The sequence below is a fragment of the Dipodomys merriami genome, unplaced genomic scaffold (assembly GCF_024711535.1).
Source record: "Dipodomys merriami isolate MVZ:Mamm:240054 unplaced genomic scaffold, mDipMer1.0.p SCAF_34, whole genome shotgun sequence".
NCBI lineage: Eukaryota > Metazoa > Chordata > Mammalia > Rodentia > Heteromyidae > Dipodomys > Dipodomys merriami.
This window is the reverse complement of record NW_027204937.1, coordinates 17,468,786-17,493,468: the sequence shown is the minus strand read 5'-3', so window position 1 is coordinate 17,493,468 and position 24,683 is coordinate 17,468,786. Positions and strand designations below refer to the sequence as shown.

Genomic DNA, 24,683 nt, shown 5'->3' with positions numbered 1-24,683 from the left:
GTGTACTCAGTGCAATAAAGCCTTGGTAGACAGATTTCCTGGCTGAAGGCTTTTTGAAGGTCAAAAGGCCCAGTTTTCTCCAGCTTCAGAGGTAGCTACCAGACGTGGTAGCCCTCGGGTCTCCTTCCATTGAGAACCATGCAGATGGATAGTCTTTCAGTCTGGGTCCACCTTTTGTGTCCATGGGAGAGTTCCTTTCTCTGTATTCCAGAAGTGCTCCCAGGCCCAGATACTGCTGCCCTGCAGTGAAACCCATGCCTTGCAGACCAGACCTGCCTCCCTGAGCCCCACTCAAGAGTATAGTGTGAACTCCAGAGAAGCTCATCATTGGGCCTCTGGGTGGGTCCACCTCAACTGGGTGTGCCTGAGGACGGGTGGGCCCAGTACCAGCTCTTAATGACACAGTTCACACAGCTGGACTCTTGTTTGTTCCCACAGGTAAATTACAGGCTTAGTGAGTCCAAAATCAAATAAACACTGCAACTCCCAGTGGCTGCTCTTATGGAGAACCGCCACTTCCGGTAACAGTGGAGGCTGAGACAATCTCCCCTCCCAACTCTGCCTAATTACCAGCTGTCACGCTCCTGGGACTGGGGCCTTTTCTTTGACTCAAACAGGACAGGGCTGCTGGGTCCCAACCTTTTTTGCTGCTGACCAACCTTTTTTTACAACTTGGACACAAGCAGATACTGACCTTGACCCCAGGCCTGACAGGCCTGACCCGTGTTAAGACATGTTAGACATGTTATGGTGGGGGGGATGCTTTGCTCCTTAATATGGCAAAAGACAACAGTCAGTTCCCAGTTTACATGTCACCAGTGATCCATTGAGTGATCCATTGCTAGTGGTTGCCTAAAGGTCCTGTGATGGGCCAGACGTTTGGTAATCCAGATCCATAAATGTGCACGCTGAGGGCATGTCCATAGTTTTTAACTCCAAAAACTCCCTAGTTTGTACCTGGGAAAGAGGCTGAATTGGGAGGGGTCATGGGGTTAGACTACACTCTGTTACACAGGAGAATGGAGGGTGAAGAATTTGAGGTGGCTAATCTACAGCTCTAGGTGCCTTTCGGGTCATCCCATACCTGCCCAAAGCCTGGGCCAGTGAGAGGCATGGATAGGTCTGTACACTGTGCCGATCCTAGAGCCAGTGAGTACATGGCTCTGGGGGAAGGCGGGACTGCAGCTGAGGACTCAGACCATGTGGGCTGAAGGCAGGCCTCTTACCAACCTCAAACAAGAGGAGTGGCAGAAGGGCTTAGGAGTAAGCCCTGGCACAAAGAAGAAGGGGCATGGACATGAGGTTTGAAGGCCCTTCCTACCACCCTGGCTTTGGGCTGACTAGGTTTGAAGGTGTCCTGCCTCCTGAGAGGGGCCTGTCCACTGGAAAAGGGAGGCTAGTTCAGGGCCCGCAGGTCAGCAGAACCCCTGGGACTCAGTGGCAGCCGCAGGCCTTGACCACCATGTTGCGATGCTTGCGCAGGATGACGTTGTTGCTGCTGTCATAGTAGAGCACGGAGGTGGCACTCAGCTTGGTGGGCGCACAGCACGCCTTGGGGACTGTGTCTGGCTTCATCAGGTGCACCTGGACAGGGAAGGGACACAGGCAGGGGCCATGAGCCCAGTGGTCTCCAAGGATCCTTCCAGAGTGGCCCCAGCTCTGCCTCCATCTGTCCACCCCAGCCTGTCTCAGGTCTCAGCCCCCTTGCCGCAGCTCAGGTCGCTCTCCACCTGCAGCCAGGGCAGACCTGCCTGCTGCCACCCTCAAGGTGCAGCCAGGAGGCCTGGTATGGCTGTCTAGGCCCTACACCTGTCTCTCATTCTTCCAGCCCTCTCCTCACTGCCCCCCACACCCCTGCTGCCCAGACAGGGACAATGCTGCTAGTCCACATACACCCTGCCCAGGCCACCCCAGCAGCAGTGCCTCCTCTGGGGGCTCCCTTCTCCATATACTTCTAGAAGTGTCCTTATTGGGTCTCTAGCCTTTTCCTCAACCCTAAAAAGTGCCCTCATCCGTTAAGGGAGTCCCTGGGGCCTCCCTTCTCCACTCTTCTTTGTGCCTCTACTAGGTCCCCATTGGCTCTTAGCAGTGGCCATTCATGAGCCCTCCCCTGCAGACCAAGAGCCAGGAATCACACACAAAAATAATGGATCAGCTTTCTGGAGCTCTGTGACCTCCTCTCAATGTGTCTCACTGCTCCTAACACCAGCTAGAGCCCTTGTTCTCATGACAGCCTGGTAAGAAGGCAGGTGGGGAGATAGAAGCATTTTAATGAACACACCAGTGTCACCCAGTAAGAAAACAGGCTTGCAGTGACCTGAGAGCCAGGGTGACTACTGACTGCCTGGTGGGGGATACTGGGTGAGTAAGCGGGATAGATGATGAGAGGCCTCTGTCCTAAGCCAAGAGCAGCTCTGGGGAGAGTGGGCAAACTGAATCTCTTGACTCAGCACAACATGATGGGTTCCATGTTTGGGAGATCCTACTGGGTTGCTGTGTTCCCTAAGGGTCTCCTCTCTAACTCCAGCGTCCCCTGAAGTCTCTCTCCCTTGGCTCTTCCTCGGTCACCCCTTGGCTACTGCTTCTTTTCCAGAGGTCTCATCTCTCATCTAAGCTGACTTAGACTTCCCGCATGCCACATGCTATGGCTCTTACATTCCAAGTCCCATCTTGGATCTCTCTGCTCAGTTACACAGATTCAGATCTATTGATTCACTGGCCTCCACACATGTGGTCTAGAGAGCCTCAGCAGGGCTACTCATTTCCTCTAATTTCTTACAGCATGTGTCCCCATGCCAGACCTCTTACCCAGGTCCTCAAATTCTAAGCCTCCTGGACCTCCCCCCCTCCATCCCTCCCTCTGTTAATCAAGGCGCAAGGAAGAAAGGATGCTCGACCCCATCTCTTAGGCCTCAGACCACTTCACATCCCCACCAGTAATCTCTCCTTACCTCCTGTCCTGACCACTGCAGCCCACCTCGGCCTTCCTACCTCTTCCACCTTCTACCGCAGGACTCCATCCTGCCACACAGGTTTCTATGGAGGAGCTTAGCCATGACAGTGCTGTGCTAAACCCCCAACAGCTTCTCAGTAAACTGAGAATAAATTCCACCCCCCTTACAGGGAGCCCAGCCCTATGTACCCCACCATGCCCACCCAACTTCATGTTCCCGCCCTCCCCTTCCTCACACCATTCCTGCCCTCTGCCCTCTGCTGGCCTGGAACCCTCCAGGATCCCCTATCTTGGGGCTTTGCACTGCTCCTCACTCACCCCTCCTGCTCCCACGCCTCCCTCTTGGTCTTAGGACAACTTCATTGCTAGCTTGCCGGACATTCACCACAGCCTCCCCACAGGACAGTGACTGTCAGCTCATGAGTGCTCACTTTCCTGGCCACCATGTGGGCCTGGGCAGGGCAGTATGGGGTATAGTGGGGAGCTCTGGAAGGGGCAGCACACCCATCCCTAGGGGCTCCCTCACCTGGCATAAGGGTGGGGCTGCCTGATGATCACCCTGGGTTCTTCTCCCAGACCTCAGCAGCTGGCACCCAGCAAGGGCACTGCCATTATGAAAATGTAACATCCCTCAAAGACGTGCTTGTTCATTTCTCTCCTTCCCTCCACCCTCCCAGAGCTCTGCCTCTCCCTCTCCCTCTTCCTACCATGAAATCATAGGGGGGATACTGGGTACCAGGACTCAAGCAAAAAGTTCTGGAGTTCCAACAGCCTCTCCAGTCTCAATACAAAATCCTTGGCAGGGCAGCATGCAGCTGTGCTCCCATGACAAACTTCTCCACCAGTGATTGGCCCAGACTCAGGCTTAACCAGACCTGCTGCCTGAGAAACTGCCAGCAAGGAAGGAAGCACAGAAGGCTCTAGTTGCAGGGGGCACACTGCCATGTACCCATGCCAGGAGGGAGGCACACGTGCATGTCCTGCAAACAGTGTGTATGTGTGCTGGAGTGCATGCACATAGAGACCACACAGGTGCCCTGCAGAGCACTGTCTATTGAGCATGTGACTACTGGGCTGTGCATTGGGTCTGCACCCAACACATGGTCACCATGGCCTACAGCGGAAGTGTGCAAGTGTCTGTGTGGACGGGCAGGAGCGTCTGCAAGTAGGCAGGTGGCTACATGACAAGTCCCTGTAGAAAAAGCACCTCCCGGCAGCTGCGCTCCCTGCCAGGGTGGCAGAGGCCTTGTCCTCAGGCCCCAGGCCCAGGGTCCCGCCCGCTGTGCTGCAGTACTGACCAGGGATTGCAGGATGGCGTGGTTGGTGGCATTCATACACGAGTCCAGCGGGAAGGAGCACTCTCCCTCACAGTAATAGGCCGAATAGCCCTGGGGAGCGATGACCCAGTCCTGAGAGATGGGAGAAGGTGAGTCCTTGTCCACGTGGCCCCTTCACACCCCTCAGCCTAGGCCTGACAGGACACCTGGGGCTGCCCCACGCTCCCTGAGCCCCAGAGCCCCACTCTGGCCCCTCCTGGACAGCCTCCACCCCAGGACCTGAGTCTACCCAGACACCCTCAGCAGACAGGCCTGGGCCAGAGCTGTGTCCCTGTCACACCTTGTCCCTGCTAACCCTCCCCCTCCCTCGGAGCAAATGCTCCAGGCTCTGCCTACACTGCCTCAGTTTCCCCATGGCAGTGTTGGCAATTTAGTTGGCTGGGGCTGAGATAATCCCCATTTCCATGCGTTTTAATCTATTTTTTAATGACTTCACACAGTGAAAGCAGCCTATTCTCAGTAGAAAAGTTGGGAAACCCAGAAGGAAAAACTTCAGGAGCGAATTTAAGGTGCCTACACTTCCACTCGCTCCCCAGGGCCTGCAGGTGGGGACTGTCCCAGGGAGAAGGGGAGGCAGAAATTACCAGCCAGCCGAGGTCCTGGAAGCTGACGTACAGCTCGTGCCGACGGCAGACCTGCCGGCCGTGGGAGCCGTGGCGGTCATCTGTGGGGACAGACGGTACAGGTCCACTCTGGAGCTCTGCTCTGTGCAGATGCCATGGAGTGGGGCACATTTGTTCAGTAAAGGAGCAGGACACTACTACACCACTGGTCGTCACAACTCTCATCCCTGGATCCCTGCCTGGGCTGTGACCCAGCTGAACAGCCTCCATGACCCCAGTTGCTACGGGTGCCCTGTGTTCAGTGCCTGTCCCTTGTCTTGCAGATGATGAGCCTCCAGCCCTCCAATAGACATACGCCCAGCAGCACACTCAGCCATCCCATGGCTTCTCTCCTTTTCCTCTGGACCCACTCCTGTCTCCAGCCACCCGCCTGCCAGGCCCCTCTATCTAGACCTGGGAAGAAGGCTCCAGCTCAGCCCCAGCCCCTGCCCTCACCAAAGATCCCTGGGAGTTTGTTGGGGTGTGGCAGCTCATTGGACTTTTTGGGTTGCCTCCTCTTCAGGGGTCTTGCCGCCCTCGGGGCACGGGCAGGGCTTGAAGTGGCCCTGAAGAAGGTGACCATGAACGGTTGTCTGGAGCGTGGAGCCCGTTGCCCCAGCAGACCTGCCAGGCCAGGATCCACACTGTGCCCTGAGACAGAGAGGAGAGAGGGTCACTCGTGGATGGTGGACCTGCCAGGGATCGAGCAGAGGCCTCTGCTCCTCAGCAGGAGCTGGGGGCTGGGGGCTTGAAGGGACTTGCTAAGCCTCAGTTTCCTTATTTGGAGCCAGGATTCCCAAGTCCAGCTGGCAGCCCCCTGGCAGCAGTCTGTGGTGGTGGCAGAACAGAGGCCTCAGGGAACACAGTGATCACTGTTAGGGACATGGACACTTGTGAAGCATTTGACAGGCTTCAAAGTTTGTTCCTCTGTTACCTGGGTTGGTCCTTGGGGCAACCACACTGGAGTCCCCAGTGATGAGCAGAGTCCTCTGTAGTGATGCTCAGAAGCAGGACCACTCCTCACATGGAGGACCTGAGGTTCCTCCCTCAGTCCATACTTTCTGGGGCTGTAACTGTGTGATTTATGATGCTGACAATTCAGGGCAGCCTCTTCTAGGACATAGCTGGGGTTGACGAGCATAGCATTCTTCAGGCACCAAACAAAAACAAAAAAACCAGCACCATCGGATGATGGTGACTCAGACCTGTGATCCTAGCTACTCAGGAGGCTGAGTTCCAAGGATCGTGGTTTGAAGCCAGACCAGGCACAAAAGTCGGTGACTTATTTCCAATAAACTGCTCAGAAAAAGCCAGAAGTGGCACTGTGGCTCAAGTGGTAGAGTGTTAGCCTTGAACACTAAGAGGCATAGGGACAACACCCAGGCACTGATTTCAAGCCCTAGGACTGGCAAAAAAGAAAAAAGATAAAGAAAAAAAACTAGCACCTTCATTCAGTTGACTGTACTATGTTACATTGAACCATCATGTGACAAGTGCCAACACACACATATATACCACATATTCCTATAAACACACATACATCCACGTGTGCATTGCACATTCAGGTCTAGTTTTATTCCATAGGCAGCTGACCAGGTTCTTTGCTATACACTACAGATTAAGGCTACTGCCTACCCTACTCACAGTCCACTCAAAGGTCAGCTCCTCAGACCAGGGGTTTACTAGCCAACTGATGGAACAACCCATCAATCTAGAGAATGAGCTATGCCATCAGCTGCCCCCAACAAATGCACTGGGCCCTTAAGAATCCATTTCAGGAATGTGGCAGAGCGCCATGGAGAATTTAAGTTCCCATCTCACAGAAGTAAAAAATAAGGCCTGGAGTGTTCAAGGGTTCAAAGCAACACTTGCAAAATCAGGATATTTGTATCTTGCCCAAATGACAGAGACCTGGCTAGGGTGTTTTGCATCTGGCAGGCCTGGGGAAGCTGAGCCCAGAGGTCCCCCTTCTCTACAGCTCTGGAGGGCAGGCCCCTCCCTCCAGCTGGCTGCAGGGCACAGATGGGCATAGTGATGGGGCCAGCTGCTCCTGCCTGCAGCCCCAGACTCATCTCAGCCTTCAGGTGGAATCATCTGCTTCCAGTGGACCATGTCTAAATCTTTCCTTCATACTCTCCTGGTAGATCTCCCCTTCTTTCCATCCTGGAACTCGCTGCCTCTCCTTGCCAATTTTGAAGACTTCTCCTGACCTGCAGGACTGAGCAGGTGCCCCAGAAGGCCCAGAAAGCATTGGGCTGAGCACTAGGGACCTTCCATCCACCCCATCTGATATGGTCCCTGTCACTTCCCTGCACCCATGTGTTCCCTTCCTGTCTCTCTCCAAGGAAACTTATTCCTTAGGGTGAGAGTAGCTGGAATCTGAGTGGCACTCCCATGGCACTGAGGCTCTGGAACTGCACACAGCAAGTGCATCTGCACCACACATATGGAGCTACAAATTTTCACTTTGGTTGTGAGACTATAGATTCAGGAGGATGACACTCCCCAGAGCCCCTGTTGAGTTAGGAGGGAATATTTCACACAAGGCATTTTGGGCTGCAGAATAGGTGAGATGTCATCTAAGCCATGGGTTGTTGCTAGGACTCACTCTATGGCAAGCTGAAGCCTTTGGAGACAGATGTAGAGACAGGTTATTTATGGAGGGGTCTTCTAGATGGAATTCCAGCACCACTGTCCTCTTGGGTCTCCCTGGTTACCAAGTCCTGACCTATGGAGACCAACCTTCATTACTCCCAGGGGGGAGCACCCTGGAGGGCAGGACACAGGAAAACCAAATTAGGGGGAAAAAATGTGAGCCTGGAAGAGAAGTTGGGAGGGCTGAAGTGAAAAGCTTCTGAGAGGACATCATTTCTTCCCTCACTTACACAAACTTAGGTCCCTGATTTTTTGTTGTTGTTGTTGCCAGTCCTGGGGCTTGAACTCAGGGTCTGGGCACTGTCTCTGAGCTTCTTTTGCTCAAGGCTAGCACTCTACTACTTGAGCCACAGAGCCACTTCCAGCTTTTTCTGTTTATATGGTACTGAGGAATTGAAGCCAGGGCTTCATGCATGCTAGGCAAGCACCACTAAGCCACATGCCACATTCCTAGCCCTAGGTTCCTGGGTTTTTTTTCCCCGTTGGTCATGGGGCTTGAACTCTGGGCCTAGGCACTGTCCCTCAGCTCTTTAGCTCAAGGCTAGAGCTCTACCACTTAAGCCACACCACCACTTCCGGTTTTCTGGTGATTAATTGGAGATAAGTGTCTCATGGACTTTGCTGCCCAGGCTGGCTTTGAATCGTGATCCTCTGATCTCAGCCTCCTACACTAGGATTGCAGACATGAGCCACCACCATTGCCCGGCTTGGTCCCTGTTTTTTTTTTTTTATGGCAGCAGCAAATGGTACCTGGGGTGATTTCTGCCTCACCATTTCCCTACATGGCATGGTTCAGTTATGAGGGAAGCACTGGAGGGCAATCGGACCGGGAACCCTGTGCTGTGCATGGAATTACTACAAACTGCACAGAGTGTGGGGAGCAGGGGGCAGCACCCTCAGCAAGCATAGCAAGGGCTCCGCAGTACTTAGGACACAGGATCTGAGCTTAGATATTTTCCTACTACTTTTAATCAAACACATGTGACTCTTGACAGTCTGCCTAGTGGCAGAAGCCAGAGAAGTCAGCAGCATGCTAGCATTTTCATGCTGAAGTGAAAAAAATCTGAGCAGCATGTCCAATTTCCTTCCTCCCCCGTTGACCTCATTCAAGACCCACACTGGGCCCAGGGCTGCCACCCTTAGATTGCCACCTGCTGCATGGGTTTGAGTTTTGGGGACACGGCGAAGTCGCAGGCTGTGCACTTCTTGAGCTCATCCATGGTACAGCCTTCCCAGAGCTCCATCAGGACTAGCCCTTTGCTGTTGCACACGTCAAACACAGCCTTCTCAGTGATGATGCGGTCCACACAGTTCTTCCCAGTCAGAGGCATGGTGCATTTCTCCAGGATTTTGGGCTTGTTATCCTTCGAGCAGTGCTCCATGGTGACCACAACTCTGGTCTTCTCACCACTTGACACCAAATCCATGGCCCCACCCATTCCTTTCACCTTCTTCCCAGGTATCATCCAGTTGGCCAGGTCCCCGTATTTGGAAACCTGCATGGCACCCAGCATGGTCAGTTGCAGGTGGCCCCCTCGAATCATGGCAAAGGACTCATCGCTGCCAAAGAAACTGCCCCCGGGGAGCACAGTGACTGTCTGCTTGCCTGCATTGATGATATCGGGGTCCACCTCGTGTTTTAATGGGAACGGACCCAAGCCCAGGAGTCCATTCTCACTGTGCAGAAAAACGGTTATGTCAGGGCTGATGAAGTTGCTGGCCAGCACGGGGATCCCGATGCCCAGGTTGGCATACATGCCATCCTCGAATTCCAGGGCTGCACGTTTGATGATCCGAGTTCTGATGTCATCTCCCTTTTTGGCTTTGGCATCATCTTTCTCACTTCGTGTGATTAAACGCTCGATTCTCTTCTCAAACTTCGGCCCCTTTATCACGCGATCTACATAAATGTTGGGAACGTGGACGTCTTCTTTGGGAAAAGTGCCCACATCCACGATCTCTTCCACCTCCGCCACAGTGACTTTCGCGGCCTTGCACATGGGCATGTTGAAGTTCTGGGCGCTTCCTCTGAAGATCAAGTTGCCAGAGCGGTCAGCCTTCCAGGCCTTTACCAAGGCAAAGTCGGCCCTGATGGCTTGCTCCAGGAGGCAGTGCCGGCCATTGAACTCCCGTACCTCACGGGGCTTGCTCAATTTGACTCGGTGGCCATCTTCACCATAGAGGATGGGCGCACCTCCTTCCTGCACCAATGTCCCGTACCCGGTGGGCGTGTAGAAGGCGGGCACGCCCACCCCAGCGGCGCGGATCCGCTCGGCCAGGGTGCCCTGCGGGGTCATCTCCAGTTCCAACTCGCCCGCCAGGTACATCTTCTCACAGAGCGCGTTTTCCCCCAGGTAGGAACAGATCACGCGCTTGACCTGCTTGGCGGCCAGCAGGAGCCCCAGGCCGAAGTCGTCCACGCCCACGTTGCTGCTGACCACCTTGAGGTTCTTCACGCGCGTCTTCAGCAGCCCCCCGATCAGGTTCTCGGGGATCCCGCACAGCCCGAAGCCCCCGAGCATGACGGTCGCCCCGTCCTTGATGTCCTTCACCGCCTCCACCGGGTCGGTGTAGATTTGGACGAGGGAGCGGGGGCTGGTAGAGAAGCAGCGGGAGGAGCCCCGGGACAGCGCCGGTCCCCAGCGGGCCGCCGGGACGGGCCGCCGGAGCGCCGCCGACGCCAGGAGCCGCAGCGCCGCCATCGTCCGTCCGTGCGCAGGGCGGGCGGTGGGGACTGGCCGGGGAGAGCCCGCTGCGCCCGCGAGAGCGCCCGGCCCGGCCGCGTCACAGAGCAGGGAGGGGCCGCGTCCCACCCGACGCCCAGGGGGAGCTGCGGGCCCGCCCACCGAGACCCGGGCTTCCCGGGACGCCGACCCACCCTCGACTCTGACGAGTCAGACCACGGCCCTCCCACCTACACCATCCACAGTGGCCTGCATTAGACACCTGCAACAGCCACACCTGTTATTAATGCACAGCCGCTCTAACGTTTTGCCTGGGCTCGCCTTGAATCGCGATCCTTCTGATTCAGATTCACAGGGTTCTCTTTAAAATCTGAGTCGGATCTTGTCACACACACCCCACCCCATGGCTCCAAACACCCTGCCTAGGTCAGAGACACCCTACGTCAAAGAGTGACTTGTGTTAGGCCCCGATCTGCTCCTCTGTGTGGCCCTCTTGCTGAACCACAGACAGGCCAGTTTTATGCCCACCTTGGCCTTTCCATCCTCTCTGCCTGGTATTAAAACAAAATGCCGCTGAAACACCTGTGTGTGAATGAGTGAACTTCAGACTGAAGAGAAGGAAACAGGCATAGAAAGGGCAGTAACTGCCTGGGTCCCTGAGTCAGGGCACTGCAGAGCCAGGATTCTAACTCAGGCCCCTGGTATTCAGAGCCTGAGGGTGCAGCTCCTCCCTCTGGTCCTCCAGTGCAGAACCTCCCAGTGCCCAGGCTGCTGGGCAGGGACAGAGAGGCGCCATTCCCTGGGAAGGGCCACAGGGACTGGCGCAGGTGGTGTGCAGTGGGGAGGAGGGGAGCAGCCCCTATCAGGACCTCCTATCAGGACCTCACCTCCACCCAAGGAGTCCTTTCAGTGCCTGCTCACAGCCAAGAGAGGCCGCTCTGCACAGTGCCCAGAGCCTCTGCTGAAACCACCTCCCAGGAGTCCTGGGGCAGCTCCCAGCCAAGCCCTGGGCCTCACCATCCTCGGCTTCCACACAGAGGCGGAGTCCCAGGTCCTTGTCACGGTTCAGCAACCAGCGGTCACTGGCTGCCGTGACGTCCAGCACCAGCCAGCCCTCGTCCCCAGCTTGGAGCGTCTGAAGATCCAAAAAGAACAAGTCAGACTCCCTGTGGACATGAAAGAACAATTAACCGAGCATCAGGGGTTGGCACCAAGCCTCAATGTGTGTCTGGTTCTCCTGGGGGACCGTTCCTGGGACCTCACCCTGCCCTGGTTTGGGCTAGACCCTCGGGTACCATAAAGAAAAAACAAAAACTAGCTACTGTACCCTTGTCCAGATGAGGAAACTGAGGCTCAGTGGCTCAGTGACCCATCCAAGTCCCTGAGCCAGAATGGGAGGGTGAGGACATCTGGCCAAGTATCTTTCCCATTTTTCCTTTTCTGAGGCTGTTCTCCAAGGAGGCTCCCCTTCCTGGGATCCTCGCCTTCCCCCCACCCCAATACCAGGGCCCATACAGGACACACTGCCAGACCCTGACCATGAGACCCTGAGGCAGGATGGCTGCTCAGGCAGAGAGAAGGCACCTGTTGAAGTGCTCCTGGACCACCTCGAACACGCTGACGTGGAGGGTCGTGTTGAGCAGGTGGGTGCTGGGCACCTTGTAAATCCGGAACTCAGCAGCTGTGACTGCTTCCCCGGCAGGAATCTGGGTCAGGTCAAAGAGGAACTCCTTCCAGTGAGGCTCCTGGGGGCCCAGGCCTCGGTCTCTCTCCACTGGAAGACAAAGCGGGACCCAGCCAGTCACTAGCTGCCCACATGGCTTGGGCTTGAGTAGGGTTTCAGGCAGCCTGTTGGGGGCCAGCTTCCTCCTCTGCAAGCTGGCTTGTTCCAGGCTGTATTCGAGTATAGACAGTGCTCCATGAAGTCATGTAGTGAGAACTCCATGAGGGCTCAACAGGCCCTGAGCCCCAAACCCCACTTGTGAGCCTCCTGGAGTCCTCCATTGGCTCAAAACCCACAGATGAGACAGCCGAAGGCGAGAAGGATACCAGAGAAAAGGACACAGCCAGACCTTGTGCCTAGAATGGGAGATGGGGAGGAGCTGAGCTGCCAGAGCTGAGCTGCATAAGGAGGCTGAGTGTGAATTTTCCTGTGTTCAGGGAGAGGGCAATCAGAGGGCCACTCAGCAGAGCAAGGCCATGAGTGGAGGAGCTGAGGATGGGAGGGAGAGCCATGTCACAGAGCTCAGAGCACCCAAGTTCCTTTTAGAGGTCAAGGGGAATGAGGAAGGAGCCAGGTGAGAAAGAACAGGAACACCAGGTAGGGATGACAAGCTCCTGGAGAGGCCATCAGGGCCAGGAGGTGACATCTAAACTAGCCCTGAGGGCTGGGAAGGCATCGTGCTGGCGAAGGAGGCCCAGGGTTGCTCTGGAAAGAAAGGAGCTGATATGCATAGTAAGTGCCCTGGGAATGCAGGGCTGGAGACAAGCTATGCCTCTGGCCAGTGGGGAGCAGGGTGGTCTGAGAGGCAGACATGGAGGTGAGGATGAGGATGAAGGACAGGCTGTGGATTCAAGTCAAGCTGGGGACCAGGCTGGGACAGGCCCAGCTGTCTGGGCAAAAGCCAAGGTTGTAGAATACACCCCATGTTTGCCCAGCTGCACGGAAATGCCTAGGATGGTATATTTAGGGCAGTGTTACTTTAGCCTCCTGTCACTTTCAAACACCAACAATCTGTGTTTCCAGATGGCAGGGGTGGGTACCGCCCAAACCCAACACAGATTTTAATTATATGTGTGGGTGTCTTTTAGAAACCATCTCTGACTACTGGCCTTAGCATCCATATGTCAGGTTTTAAAAAGCAGCAGGATGTGCTGCCAGGTGGATGTGGGGAGCACTTCCTGTTCTAGTGGTGAGGACTAGGTCCAGAGATGGACACATGCACACAGCTGTGCTGGGAGGGCACAGGCCTGCTGGGCAGAAGCAGGAGGGAAGCACTATCCCCAGATGAGGGAGAAGAAATGGAATATCAGTGTCCCACAGCAGCTTGGGATGTTGTTTTTGTTTTTGTTTATGTTTTAGGGTTTACTTTAAGATCAGATCAAGACTTTGAAATATTGTTTCAAAATAGATGTATTTATTCACTCACTTTTTCTTATATAATAGTGTTCCTGAGAACATTGTAGTAAAAAAAAGACAGGTGAGTTCTCTGTACTCAGAGCTTATAGAATAAAATCAAAAGATGTAGATAAAGCCAGGCACCAGTGGCTCAAGCCTGTAATTCTAGATACTTTGGAGTCTGAGATCTGAGGATCTCAGTTCAATGCCAGTGGTTCAATGTCAGTCCAGGCAGAAAAGACCATGAGACTCTTATCTCCAATAAACTACTCAGAAAAAAGCCAGAAGTGGTGCTATGGCTAAAGTGGTAGAGTGCTAGCCTTGATCCCAAAGAGGCTCAGGGACAGTGCCCAGGCTCTGAGTTCAAGCATCATCAGAACTGGCAAAAAAAAAAAAAAAGGATGTAGAAAAAATGCAAATGGCTTAGAAAGAATGGGGGAAGACAGAATACAATCAAAAGTCAAATAAACGTGTGAAGCCCTAGGTTGGATTCCTAGCACCACAAAACAACAACAAATAAAATACATGCTATTTCTTTTGTGGGTCATAGGCAAATATAGAGAGGATCATGAACTCTAGAATGAAGGAGAGTGGTTAGGAGCTCTCCATAGTGTTCTGGTATAAGTCTGAGAAAGGAACAGGTAAGATCAGATTGTTAATAGCAATGTTGGGTAAGATGCATGTTGCAATGCCTAGGAGAACTTTGTAGAAATTTACCATTTTGCCCCAAAGCCCCAAAGACATCTTAGCGAAACTATGAAAAGACATGTAGATGCAACCCATTAGGTATCAGAAAAGCTATGCCTGGTTCCATTGGTACCTCTAAATGTTTACTTTCCACAAAATCATAAAAGCTGCCTAAAATGTTCAGACAGTGAACTAGCTTCTGTCTGAGGAGCCTTCTTTCTGCTTTCATGTGGCTCCCAGAAAAATATACAATCATGAATCACTCTGGGCAAACTTCTTCAGTGTCTGATAAAACCACTCTGGAGCCCATGCTTCCACTGTGGGCAGAGGTGGCCATGGCCCTGTCCTCATTCTGTCTTTTCACATCCGGGGCCCAGGCCGGCCACTCACAGGCTGGACCTCCAGATGTCAAACTCTGCATCTATCAGCCCAACACCAACAAAGCATTGGCTGTATCTGTTTCCTAGACAAAATTAGGCTTACTAAAATGACCTAAATCTGTCTTGTTTCTGACCAAAAGAGAGGCTTCAAAAGCTACCCTTCTTTTTCTCCTCCTGCTCAGAGTAGCTGACAGGATAATCAGATGTGTGTGTGTGTGTGTGTGTGCGCACGCGCGCGTGCATGTGTGTGTGTGTACTGGGGCTTGAACTCAGGTCCTGGGTGTTATCCTTGGCTTGTGCTCTACCACTTGAGCTACAACCCCACTTCTACCTTTTCTTTTGGTGGGGGGGTGTCATGGGCCTGAACTCTGGGCCTGGGTGCTGTCCCTCAGCTCTTCAGCTCAAGGCTAGCGCTCTACCACTTGAGCCACAACGCCACTTCCAGTTTTTTTCTGCTTATGTGGTGCTGAGGAATCGAACCCAGGGCCTCATGCATGCAAGGCAAGCGCTCTACCACTGAGCCACCTTCCCAGCCCCCCACTGCTACCTTTTTGGCAGTTAATTGAAAATAAAAGTCTCACAGACTCTCCTCCCCAGGCTAGATTTGAACTGTGATTTCAGCCACTGGTTCTTGGCTTAAATTGGATCTTCTGAGCTATCTGACCTGTCTGGCCTCCCCTCAAATCCTTCCCAGGCCCCTCCAGGTCCCTGAGATGAGCCTAAGCTCACACCCATATCCCAGGCCTCTATGGAGCTGGCCCAACCTTGGGTCTGTCTGTGTTCCCTCTTGTGCACTCTGCCTGTAGCCACCTTCCACTTAGAGTCCTTTTATGAGGCTGTGCTGTCCTACATCGCTCCCTCTGCCTCTTTTTTTTCCTGCCGGTCGTGGGGCTTGAACTCAGTACCGAGGTGCTAACCATGAGCATCTTTGGGCTCAAGGCTAGCACTTGAGCCACAGCACCACTTCTGGCTTTTTCTGAGTAATTTGTTGGAGGTAAGAGTCTCATGGACTTTTCTGCCCAGCTGGCATTATACTACTGGCATTGAACTGCAATCCTCTGATCTCAGCCTCCTGAGTAGCTAGGATTACAGGTGTGTGAGCCACTTGTACCTTGCTCCCTTATGCCTCTTCTACAGACTACTTCCCCTCAGAGTCTCCTCATCTCCCTCCAACCCCTCACAGACCAGGCAATTGGTCTGTCCCTCTTGCCTGGACTAGAGGACCTTGTCCCTGGCTTAGCTGGTCTCTGACACACTCTTTAGAGAGAACATGTAGGATGGATGGGCTGCTCTCAGCAGCCTGCTCATCAAGCCCCAGTGTTCCAGGGGAGAGCTGGGGCACCACCTGTCCTTCCCTGGGGCTGCCTGTCCCAAGACACAGGCTCCATTGGGGCCTCACCGCTGGTCTGGGAGTGGCCCCCACATCACATCACAGCATCACCATTGGAGGCCACACATGTTTTTATATTGCTGTGGGACTTAGTGCCTCTCCCACCTGACCCATGCAGGTGGGGACAGGCTTTCCAAGGACCTGGGAGGGGACAGGCTGAGCCTGTCTGGTTACTCTTGCTACTAACAAAGGCCAAGGGGCCCCAGTTCCACCTAAAACAAGACTCTAATCTCCTGAGTCCCTGCTAGCTGGAGGGAGAGCCAAGGGCCTGGCGACTGGGCAGCGAGCATCCTGAAGGCCTTTCTCCCACAGAAGCCCACCCTGCAGACAAGAGGCCCAGGTGCACTGTGAGGCATTTCTGGCCAGGCTCATTACTGACTTTCCTCAAGATCCCTTTTCCTAAGTGACTCTGCACACATAATTGCTGGTCCAGGCCTTAGATGGCTTCAGACTCTAAATTAAAAGGAAACACCCACCCAGGCCACCACATCAAACCTGCCACAGCCAAAAATAGTCCCAGGGGATGTGAGCAAGAAGGATACGATTCCTCCTGTAGCAAAGTGGGAAAGAACTGAACTGTGGGAATTTTCCAGAGAGACAGTCATGGTGACACATCTCTTGCCTATAGAGAGGAGCTCCTGTGATAAGATGGACTTGATGAGTCTCCCCACCCCATGCTCACCTGTGGAGGAACCCCATCGGCAGGTAGGGTGTGGACACATTCTTTGGTCAAAACTGAGAAGGCTTCAGGGCAACACTGCAGAGATGGGAAAACTGAGGCCCAATTGCTTTGGAAATGACTGTGGAGTCACATGAGAGGTTAGGGTCCTGTAATGTAAACTTGGGGCCAATGTGAAATGAGTGGTCCTAGATTTCAGTAGTGGATGATACTGGGGTGATGGGTACCTGTCAACAGGGGCCCCTTAAGCTGGGTGCTGGTGGCTCATGCCAGTAATCCTAGCTACTCAGGAGGCTGAGATCTGAGCATTGTGTTTCAAAGCCAGCCCAGGGAATGAAAGTCTGTAAGACTCTTATCTCCAATTCATCACCAGAATACCAGCAGTGGCACTGTGGCTCAAAGTGGTACAGCACTAGCTTTGAGCAAAAGAGCTCAGGGACAGTCCCTGAGTTCAAGCCCTATGACTGACCAAAAACAAAAACAGAAGCCCCTTGAGTGCCAGCAGAAGATGCATTCCTCCATGCAGGATCCTCTGTGACTCATGGTCCAGTAGAGAGCTTGGGAGATGCTGTACCCCACTGTGGGCACCACAAAGATCGGGGAGCACTTCTCTACCTTACAGAGCTCAGCCTCTGTCACCTGGCTCTGGAGCCTTTGGGCCACCTTGGACTCTTGTCTTTCACCAGTTGTTTTTGTTTGTTTGTTTGAGCTGTTCATGGAGCTTGAATTCAGGGAATGGGCACTGTCCCTGAGCTTTTTGTTCAAGGTGAGCATTCTACCAGTTGAGCCACAGGTCCACATCTAGCTTTTTTGGTGATTAATGGAGATGATAGTCTCATGGACTTTCCTGCCTGGGGTTGGCTTCAAACCACCATCCTCAGAGCTCAGTCGCCTGAATAGCTAGTATTAAAGGCGTGAGCCACCAATGCCTAGCTTCCTGTCCTTCACCTTTGCATCTGCCCTGAGATCTTACAGGCAGAGGCTGGGGCACATGGAGGAGTGGGGTGCTACAAAGAGTCAGATTTGGCTCCTGTTTTTAGGTTGTCCAATTTTCCAAGGACCAGCTGGATATGCCACTAAATCAGACAGGAGAGTGAGCCCGGGATCCTAAGAGGGATATTCAGGCAGGGAACTGTCAGATTTATGAAAACAGCTGTTTATACCCTTTTAAAAGGGGTGGAAGTGTGTGTGTGTGTGTGTGTGTGTGTGTGTGTGTGTGTGTGTGTGTGTGTGTGTGTGTGTGTGTGTGTGTGTGTGTGTGTGTGTGTGTGTTGGTTCTGGGGCCTGGGTGCTGTCTCTGAGCTTTTGTGCTCAAGGTTAGCACTCTATTACTTAAGCCACAGTTGCACTTCCAGTTTCTTTGTGTGGTTAATTGGAGAGAAGAGTCTCTTGGACTTTCCTGCCCAGGCTGTCTTCAAACCATGATCCTCAGATCTCAGCCTCCTGAGTAGCTAGGATTACAAGCTTGAGCCACTGGCACCTGGCAGAGGTGGAGTTCCTATAAGCAGAAATGGAGATGAGGATATCTGGGCAGTCAAAATAAGCCCCCAGCATTGAGACTGAAACAGGCAGATAAAACAGGGTAAGATCGGGGCTGGGAAGGTGGCTCAGTGGTAGAGCACTTGCCTTGCATGCCTGAGGCCCTGGGTTCGATTCCTCGGCACCACATAAGCAAAAAGAAAAAAGCCGGAAGTGGCGCTGTGGCTCAAGTGGTAGAGCGCTAGCCTTGAGCTGAAGAGCTGAGGGGCAGCGCCCAGGCCCAGAGTTCAGGCCCCACGACCGGACCCAAAAAAAAAAAAAAAAAAACCAGGGTAAGACCAACCTATAGATCTACCCATACCTAAAGGAAGACCCCAAGACCATCATAAAAGACCCCCCCCCGACACACAGTTCTGATAAGATTGTGTCTACCTCATTTTATGGTTGGCCAAATGGGTGCTACATCCTGATAACTTGGAAGTTTGCCCAGTGAAACAGAACATCTCATGAAGGCCCATGCACAGGAAGCAAGAGCAATATACTTAGATAATCTTTCAGGAAAGAAATCCTATCACACACAGTTTAAAAACTGTTATATAACCACCACCACTCTATTTTTTTTCTTGTCCTGGGGCTTGAACTCAGGGCCTGTATTCCATCCTGAGCCTCCCTGTGTTCAAGGCTAACTCTCTACCACCACTTGAGCCACAGTGCCACTTCCAGCTTTTCTTTTATGTGGTACTGAGGAACTGAACCCAGGGCTTCACACATGCTAGGCAAGCACTCTATCACTAAGCCCAGACCCTACTGGTCACTCTAAACTGTCTTGCACAAACAAAACCTCATCAGCCCTGTGCTGGTGGCTCACACCTGTAATCCTAGCCACTCAAGAGGATGAGATATGAGGATAATGGTTCAAAGTCAGCCCAGGCAAGAAAGTCTGGAGACTCTTATCTCCAATTAACTGCCAGAAAACTGGAAGTGGAGCTTTGGCTTAAAGTGGTAGAGCATTAGCCTTGAGCAAAAGAGCCCAGGGACAGTGCTTAGACCTTGAGTTCAAGCCCACAATTGACGAAAGAAAGAAAGAAAGAAAGAAAGAAAGAAAGAAAGAAAGAAAGAAAGAAAGAAAGAAAGAAAGAAAGAAAGAAAGAAAAGCTCTTGTGGAAAGGCCCCTCCTCTCAACTCCTATCAGCTTTAAACTGTCCCAGACACCATTCCTTGGGGCCTTGGAGCTCTCTTGTTCAGGCCAGATCCCAACGGTGGAGTATATATTCCCACTTTGCTCATACTGTCACTTCATTGAACCTGGTTGCTTGCTCACTTCTTTCTTTGAGATGCTGAAAACTTGGAATAACAGCAAAGTGAGGCCACTACCTGATAAAATGACATAAAAGATCAGTTCCATGTATTTCAGTTCCTACCTGGTGTCCACACTCAGTTGGCTCCTGAGCACATCTGCTGTGTCCCACACAACCCTGGGCAGCAGCTTTACTTTTTTGCTTTAAATGGAGGTTCACAGATTTTAAGCACCCTGTCCAACACCTCACAGCTCTCAGTGCATTCAGGATTAAAATCCAGGTTTAATATGTCCACTGAAGAATATATTAAACTGGGAGGTTTATTACCTATTACACTAGGGTGTAGTTCAGTGGCACAGCTTGGGGCAAGACCTGGTTTTAATTCCCAACAACAACAACACACAACACACACACACACACACACACACACACACACACACACACACACACACACACACACACACATACACAAATGTTCAGATCAACTTTATTCATAGACCCAAAACTAGAAACTATTTGAATGCCTACTAATAGCAACAAATTAGTAAGTCCAAATCATCATCTATATGGAACACACCCAATTATAAAACAAAAATGGGGAAGCAACAATATACCATGGATGAATTTCAAAATTTATGTTAAAAGACTAGACAAAAGATTCCACCCTTTATGATTTCATTTATATTAGTTTAACACAGGCCAAACCAAGCTATGGTGATAGAAAGCAGTCATGTGGTGGGCTGGCCAGCAGGACTAGGGGTCCTAGCCCCCCATCAGTTTTTGTGTGGTCTGAGTTTTATGTGTGGTCTGAGTAATGTCTGTGAATCCCAAGACAGTAATGCATTTTCAAAAGAAGATCATCAGTGCACAACGTTCATTCATTTTCAGCCCAAGTCAGCAGCACTTGCTATATCTGATTATGGGCCAGACCTGGGGCTGTGGGGAGAGGAGCTGCTGGTGCTGGGGACAAGCTCAGGATGTGCAGGTCAGGAGATGACCTGTTGTGTAGCCTTGGGAAAAACACCTACTCTGACATAGCATCAGTCAGGGTCTCAGGGCTGGGAATGTCAGAGCAAGAACCAGACTAGAATTCCAGTCCCCACTTAGTCCACATCCTCCCAGAACCCAAAGCCTCAGCTCACCACCAGCCCTGTCCTCAGGAATCTGAGACCTTAGGACTAAATTAGCCAGGCTCAACAGAGGGTCAAGACAAAGGTGAAGATCCTGCCTTCACTTCTGCCTGCTCGCACTTTTGGAGCCTTGGTTTCAGTCTGGAGTCAGGGCACTTGCTTCTCCACTGATCAGGAGAAGGATGCAGGGAGCACATGAAGTTAGTCCTTCCTGCCTCCTCCTACCCTCAGGAAGGCTGGGCAGGTCTGGATGCCCAGGGGATGGAGCAGTGCTGTGAGCAGGGGCTGCTGATGTGGAGCTAAGGGTCAGGGCCAGGAGGTGCCTCATTTTCCTCACACCATCCATGTAGCCTGGACAAGAAAGCAGAGGACCAGGGACAGGGATGAGCAGCATCTAAAGGCAGGCCCAGGAGTGAGGACCAGAACTTAAGTGTTGTGCTCAGGACACAAGCTCAGCTCAGGAGCACAGGGAGACGAAGGACAAGACCCATCTGTTCCACACAGTAACAGCCCCATTACTTCACTCTGATTGAGTAGGCCTGACAGTCATTAGTCTGGGATGGATGGACAGACGGGCCAGGCAGGGACAGTGGTTCTCACCATAGCCTTGACTCCCAACATAGGCCTTGCAGACCATGCTGGCTTCCTAAAGCACTTGCTCCTCATGAGCACAAATCCTGGCAGGAGGTCTGGGGTGGGCCTGTGGCTCTGGGCCTTCCAGGCTTCTTGAGCAGTCAGGGGCCTGGCTTCCCAGGGCCAAATGAGGCCCACAGGAAATGTGCAGCTGAAGGTCACAGGTGTGGGAAGCAAGTATAGTCATGACCACAGACACTCTGCTGTTTAGACCCCATGCTGGTTCTGGAGCACTGACCTTCAGGGTTGGTACGTGTCTAACTCCTCACACACAGCCTTGGTAATTACCAATTAAAACTACTCTGGCCAAGTGAGTTGTACCAGTGCAAGGTGTCCATCAGAATAAAGAGGGCCCTTCTGAAGGTGCCGCCCACAGCTGCTGCCACAGAACAAAGGCCTGATTAATCCCACAGCGTCCAAGGCCCACATACTCATGGAGCATGCAGAGCTAGTATGGGAAGAAATGGGATTTGGAATCCACAGCCCTGGATGTCACCCTGGATGCACTGTGTGGCCTGGGCTGGCCATGTCCCACTCTGAGCCCTTGAAATGAAGCCAGCAAAACAGTTTCACATACTATTGCCAGGACTAGGTGAAGAATGGAAAGCGTGGAAGTTCAAATGGTAATTGTTCTTACAAGTAGCTATACAAACATCCACTTGTTTCTACAATCCCTTCCTTCCTCCCTACCTTCCCTTACTCCCTCCCTCCTTCCTTCCTTCCTTCCCTCTTTTCTTCCTTCCTTTTTTCTTTCCTTCCTTTCTTTCTTTTTTAAAAATTTAAAAAAAAATTTTTTTTGGTCAGTTGTGGGGCTTGAACTCTAGGCCTGGGTACTGTCCCTGAGCTCTTCAGCTCAAGGCTAGTATGCTACCACTTGAGCCACAGGGCCACTTCCGGCCTTTTTTACTGTTTATTTGGTGCTGAGGAATTGAACCCAGGGCCTCATGCATGCGAGGCAAGCATTCTACTGCTGAGCCACCTTCCCAGCCTCTCTCTTTCTTTTGCTCTTTCTTTCTTTCTCTCTTTTCTTTTTCTCTTTCTTTCTTTCTTTCTTTCTCACTGGGTACAGGCCAGACCCTGGCCCTGGGCTCTCAGTGCTGGTTAGCTATCTCGCTGGTTGTGAGCTCCCCAACCTCAACCCACCACCATCTCTGGGTTGGGACAGCAAAGGCTTGGCTGTCCCCTTATTCCTGCCCCTTGGGAAACAAAGGGCTAAGGACCTACAAGTCCTGCTGCAGCTGGGTCCCTTGTGTTCCTCTGCCTTCATCCCCTAGGAAACTCCATCCCCAAAGCCTGGCCTGCCAACAGAAATGTCACCTCCTTGACACTGGGAATAGAAACAGACAACCTGGGCCTTCTTGTGCTATTTCAGGGGTACCACTATCTGTCTGGGGCTTCCTGTCCTCACCTGTCATCCTCACCTGGGAGCTGGGGAGAGAAAGACGGCTGTTCTCAGGGCTGCTGGCAGGATAAGAACCTGCTCTGGGGAGAATGGCCCATGGCCATGACAAGGGGGCCTCCCTCTCCCTTCTCTCAGCCACATTGCCTGGTCCCCAGACCCAGGCTGCTGTCCAGCCCAACGAGACCCCTGACTGTCACTAGACACAGACAGGAGGCAAACTGGATGGGGACCTGCCCCACAGTAACTATGCATGGCTATAGATGACAGTGTTGAGAAAATAGCACTGAGACCTCAGGAGTAACTGGCTATTCAGTTTCTAGAAGGTTCCTCAGAAAAGAAGAACCAAGCTTTGTCTTGGAGGAAGAAGGTCCAGTCCTTCCCTTTGATAACTCATAGGCCTGGGCACTCGCTCTACGGCAGGTCAGCAGTGCCCAGGTACAATGATTCATGCAGACAATAGCCCACATTCCCTGCCCCAGGGAGCTGTCTGTCCTTCCTTCTCCAGCTCTCGCTGACAGCACCCCACCCACCCAGGGCTTCCTGCTGCACAGGCAGAGCCTGCTGTGGACGCGGGGCATGTGGGGCAGCTCTGGTCACTCTGACGATGTGAACACAGGTTTCCACGCTGACCTTTGTCCCTCTCCTCAGGCCTGCCCTTATCACGGTGTTTACTCATCCTTCTCCTCAGGACCCACTGCCTTCCTGGTGCCGCCCAGGTGGGCTCGAAGCTCACCAGACTTTCTCGGGGGAATGTTTGGGGTCGGGTGAATGCAGCCCCTCGGAAACCAGGACTTGGATTGCTATGGAGCCCGAGGCTCAGGGAGCCCCGCGCCTGGCCCTGATGCCTCCACCGCGGTTCTCACGCCGCCGTGGTGCTGCCCGCTGCATCCTGACTCCCTCGGCTGCCCGAGTTCACCGGAGGGAGGTCGTGGTCAGCGCCCAGACGCCAGGGCCCGGGCGCCACCCCGGGCCGCACTCACCCATGTTGACGAAGCTCATGACCAGGTCGGCGCGGCCCAGGCGCCGCTCGGGGGCCCCGCCGCCGTCGTCGTCGTCGTCGCCGGCCATGGCGTGGTAGAGGTCCAGCATGAAGAGCGGCGCGGACGCGGGCAGCCGCGCGGTGGCGGGGGGCGCGCGGGGCCGGGGCCGCCCGGGCAGCCCGAGCACCGCCAGGATCTCGCGCTGCATGTCGCGGCGCTCGCGCGCCCCCAGGGGCCGCTGGGGGCAGCTGTGAGGGGGGCGCGGGCCGGGGCCGCCGCCCAGCGCGCACAGAGCCAGGCCCAGGAGCCACAGGGGCCCCGGGCGCGCGGCCATGGCGGGCCGGCCGAGGCTCAGCGGTCGCGCATCCGCTCCACCGCGGCGCCCAGAACCCAGGGCCAGGGACGCCCCGACGGCGAGTTGGCCGCTGGGCTTTGAGGCGCGGGGGACAGGACGGGACGGGCTCGGGCTTCTTCCTCAGCGCGGTCCCCACAGCGTCCCGCGCCACGCACCTGTGTGGGCTCCGCCACGGGCGGTCGACGCCACGAGGAGCGGGGGCTACTTCAGGCTTTCGGGGCTACCGGCTAATCCGTCTGTGGCCGCGGGTCTGCCAGTCCTACGGAGGCCGGGAGCCGCGCAGCTGGCAGGGGCAGCGGCCGAGCTCTGAGGGGATCCCGCGGCTCCGACCCGCGAGTGGCCGGTGCGCGTTCGGGGCCGTCTGTGCGGAGGGCGCGGTCGCCCTTGGCCCCGCCCCTTTCCTGAGGAACCAATGGGGCCCAGGGGGCGTGGCCAGAGGGCGGTCCCACTCTGGTCTGTCTTGGGGCCTCGGCTGGCCTGACAGGTAGTTGCAACCCCGAGCGGAGTCTGGATGGTGGTGGGATGGACCTCCTCCCGGCCCGAGGAGGGGTCCGCAGCCCCGACGTTAGTGCCGGCAGGGTGGGCTGGGTCCCCCATCCATCCATCCATCCACCGCGGGGCGACGCAGGGCCCGGTTCGGAGGCCCCAGGGCCTCTGCTGTCCCAGGAAAGCGTCAGCCTGCGCTCCCAGGGGGCGAGTCGTCGGGCGCCCCGACGGGGATCTGAGTCCTGGTCCCGCCAGCCCGTGACCCGCAGCCTCGCCAGGCGCGCGGGAGTCTACAGGGCCCCTCGCCTGCAGTGGTGTCGGGCGCCGCCAGCCATGGCCCGCGGGCGGGCACGTTCCCCTCCGGCAGCAGCCGGGTCTGCTCTGCGGTCCTCTCCGGCGTCTCGCGGCCGCCGCCTCCTTTTCGGACGAGTGCGC

General features: G+C 54.1%; 2 protein-coding genes across 2 annotated transcripts; both read right to left on the bottom strand.

The window, feature by feature from the left end:
• Positions 1–30: 30 nt before the first annotated feature.
• On the bottom strand, positions 31–23,741 carry LOC138803483 (bone morphogenetic protein 8A-like). The gene is made up of 7 exons (XM_069987570.1): positions 23,408–23,741; positions 11,816–12,005; positions 11,249–11,397; positions 5,349–5,543; positions 4,875–4,954; positions 4,252–4,362; positions 31–1,584 (listed from the first exon to the last, which is right to left on the bottom strand). The coding sequence occupies exons 1-7, from the start codon at positions 23,739–23,741 to the stop codon at positions 1,435–1,437; spliced, it is 1,209 nt and encodes a 402-aa protein (XP_069843671.1). The 3' UTR covers positions 31–1,434.
• Positions 8,501–10,288, bottom strand: LOC138803482 (succinyl-CoA:3-ketoacid coenzyme A transferase 2, mitochondrial-like). The gene has a single exon (XM_069987569.1). The coding sequence runs from the start codon at positions 10,247–10,249 to the stop codon at positions 8,687–8,689; it is 1,563 nt and encodes a 520-aa protein (XP_069843670.1). The 5' UTR covers positions 10,250–10,288; the 3' UTR covers positions 8,501–8,686.
• Positions 23,742–24,683: the final 942 nt, after the last annotated feature.

Coding starts and splice junctions, on each gene's coding strand:
- LOC138803483 (XM_069987570.1), bottom strand. CDS start 23,741: ATGGCCGCGCGCCCGGGGCCCCTGTGGCTCCTGGGCCTGGCTCTGTGC. Junction 12,006..23,407: donor CATGAGCTTCGTCAACATGG/GTGAGTGCGGCC, acceptor TTTGTCTTCCAG/TGGAGAGAGACCGAGGCCTG. Junction 11,398..11,815: donor GTCCAGGAGCACTTCAACAG/GTGCCTTCTCTC, acceptor TCATGTCCACAG/GGAGTCTGACTTGTTCTTTT.
- LOC138803482 (XM_069987569.1), bottom strand. CDS start 10,249: ATGGCGGCGCTGCGGCTCCTGGCGTCGGCGGCGCTCCGGCGGCCCGTC.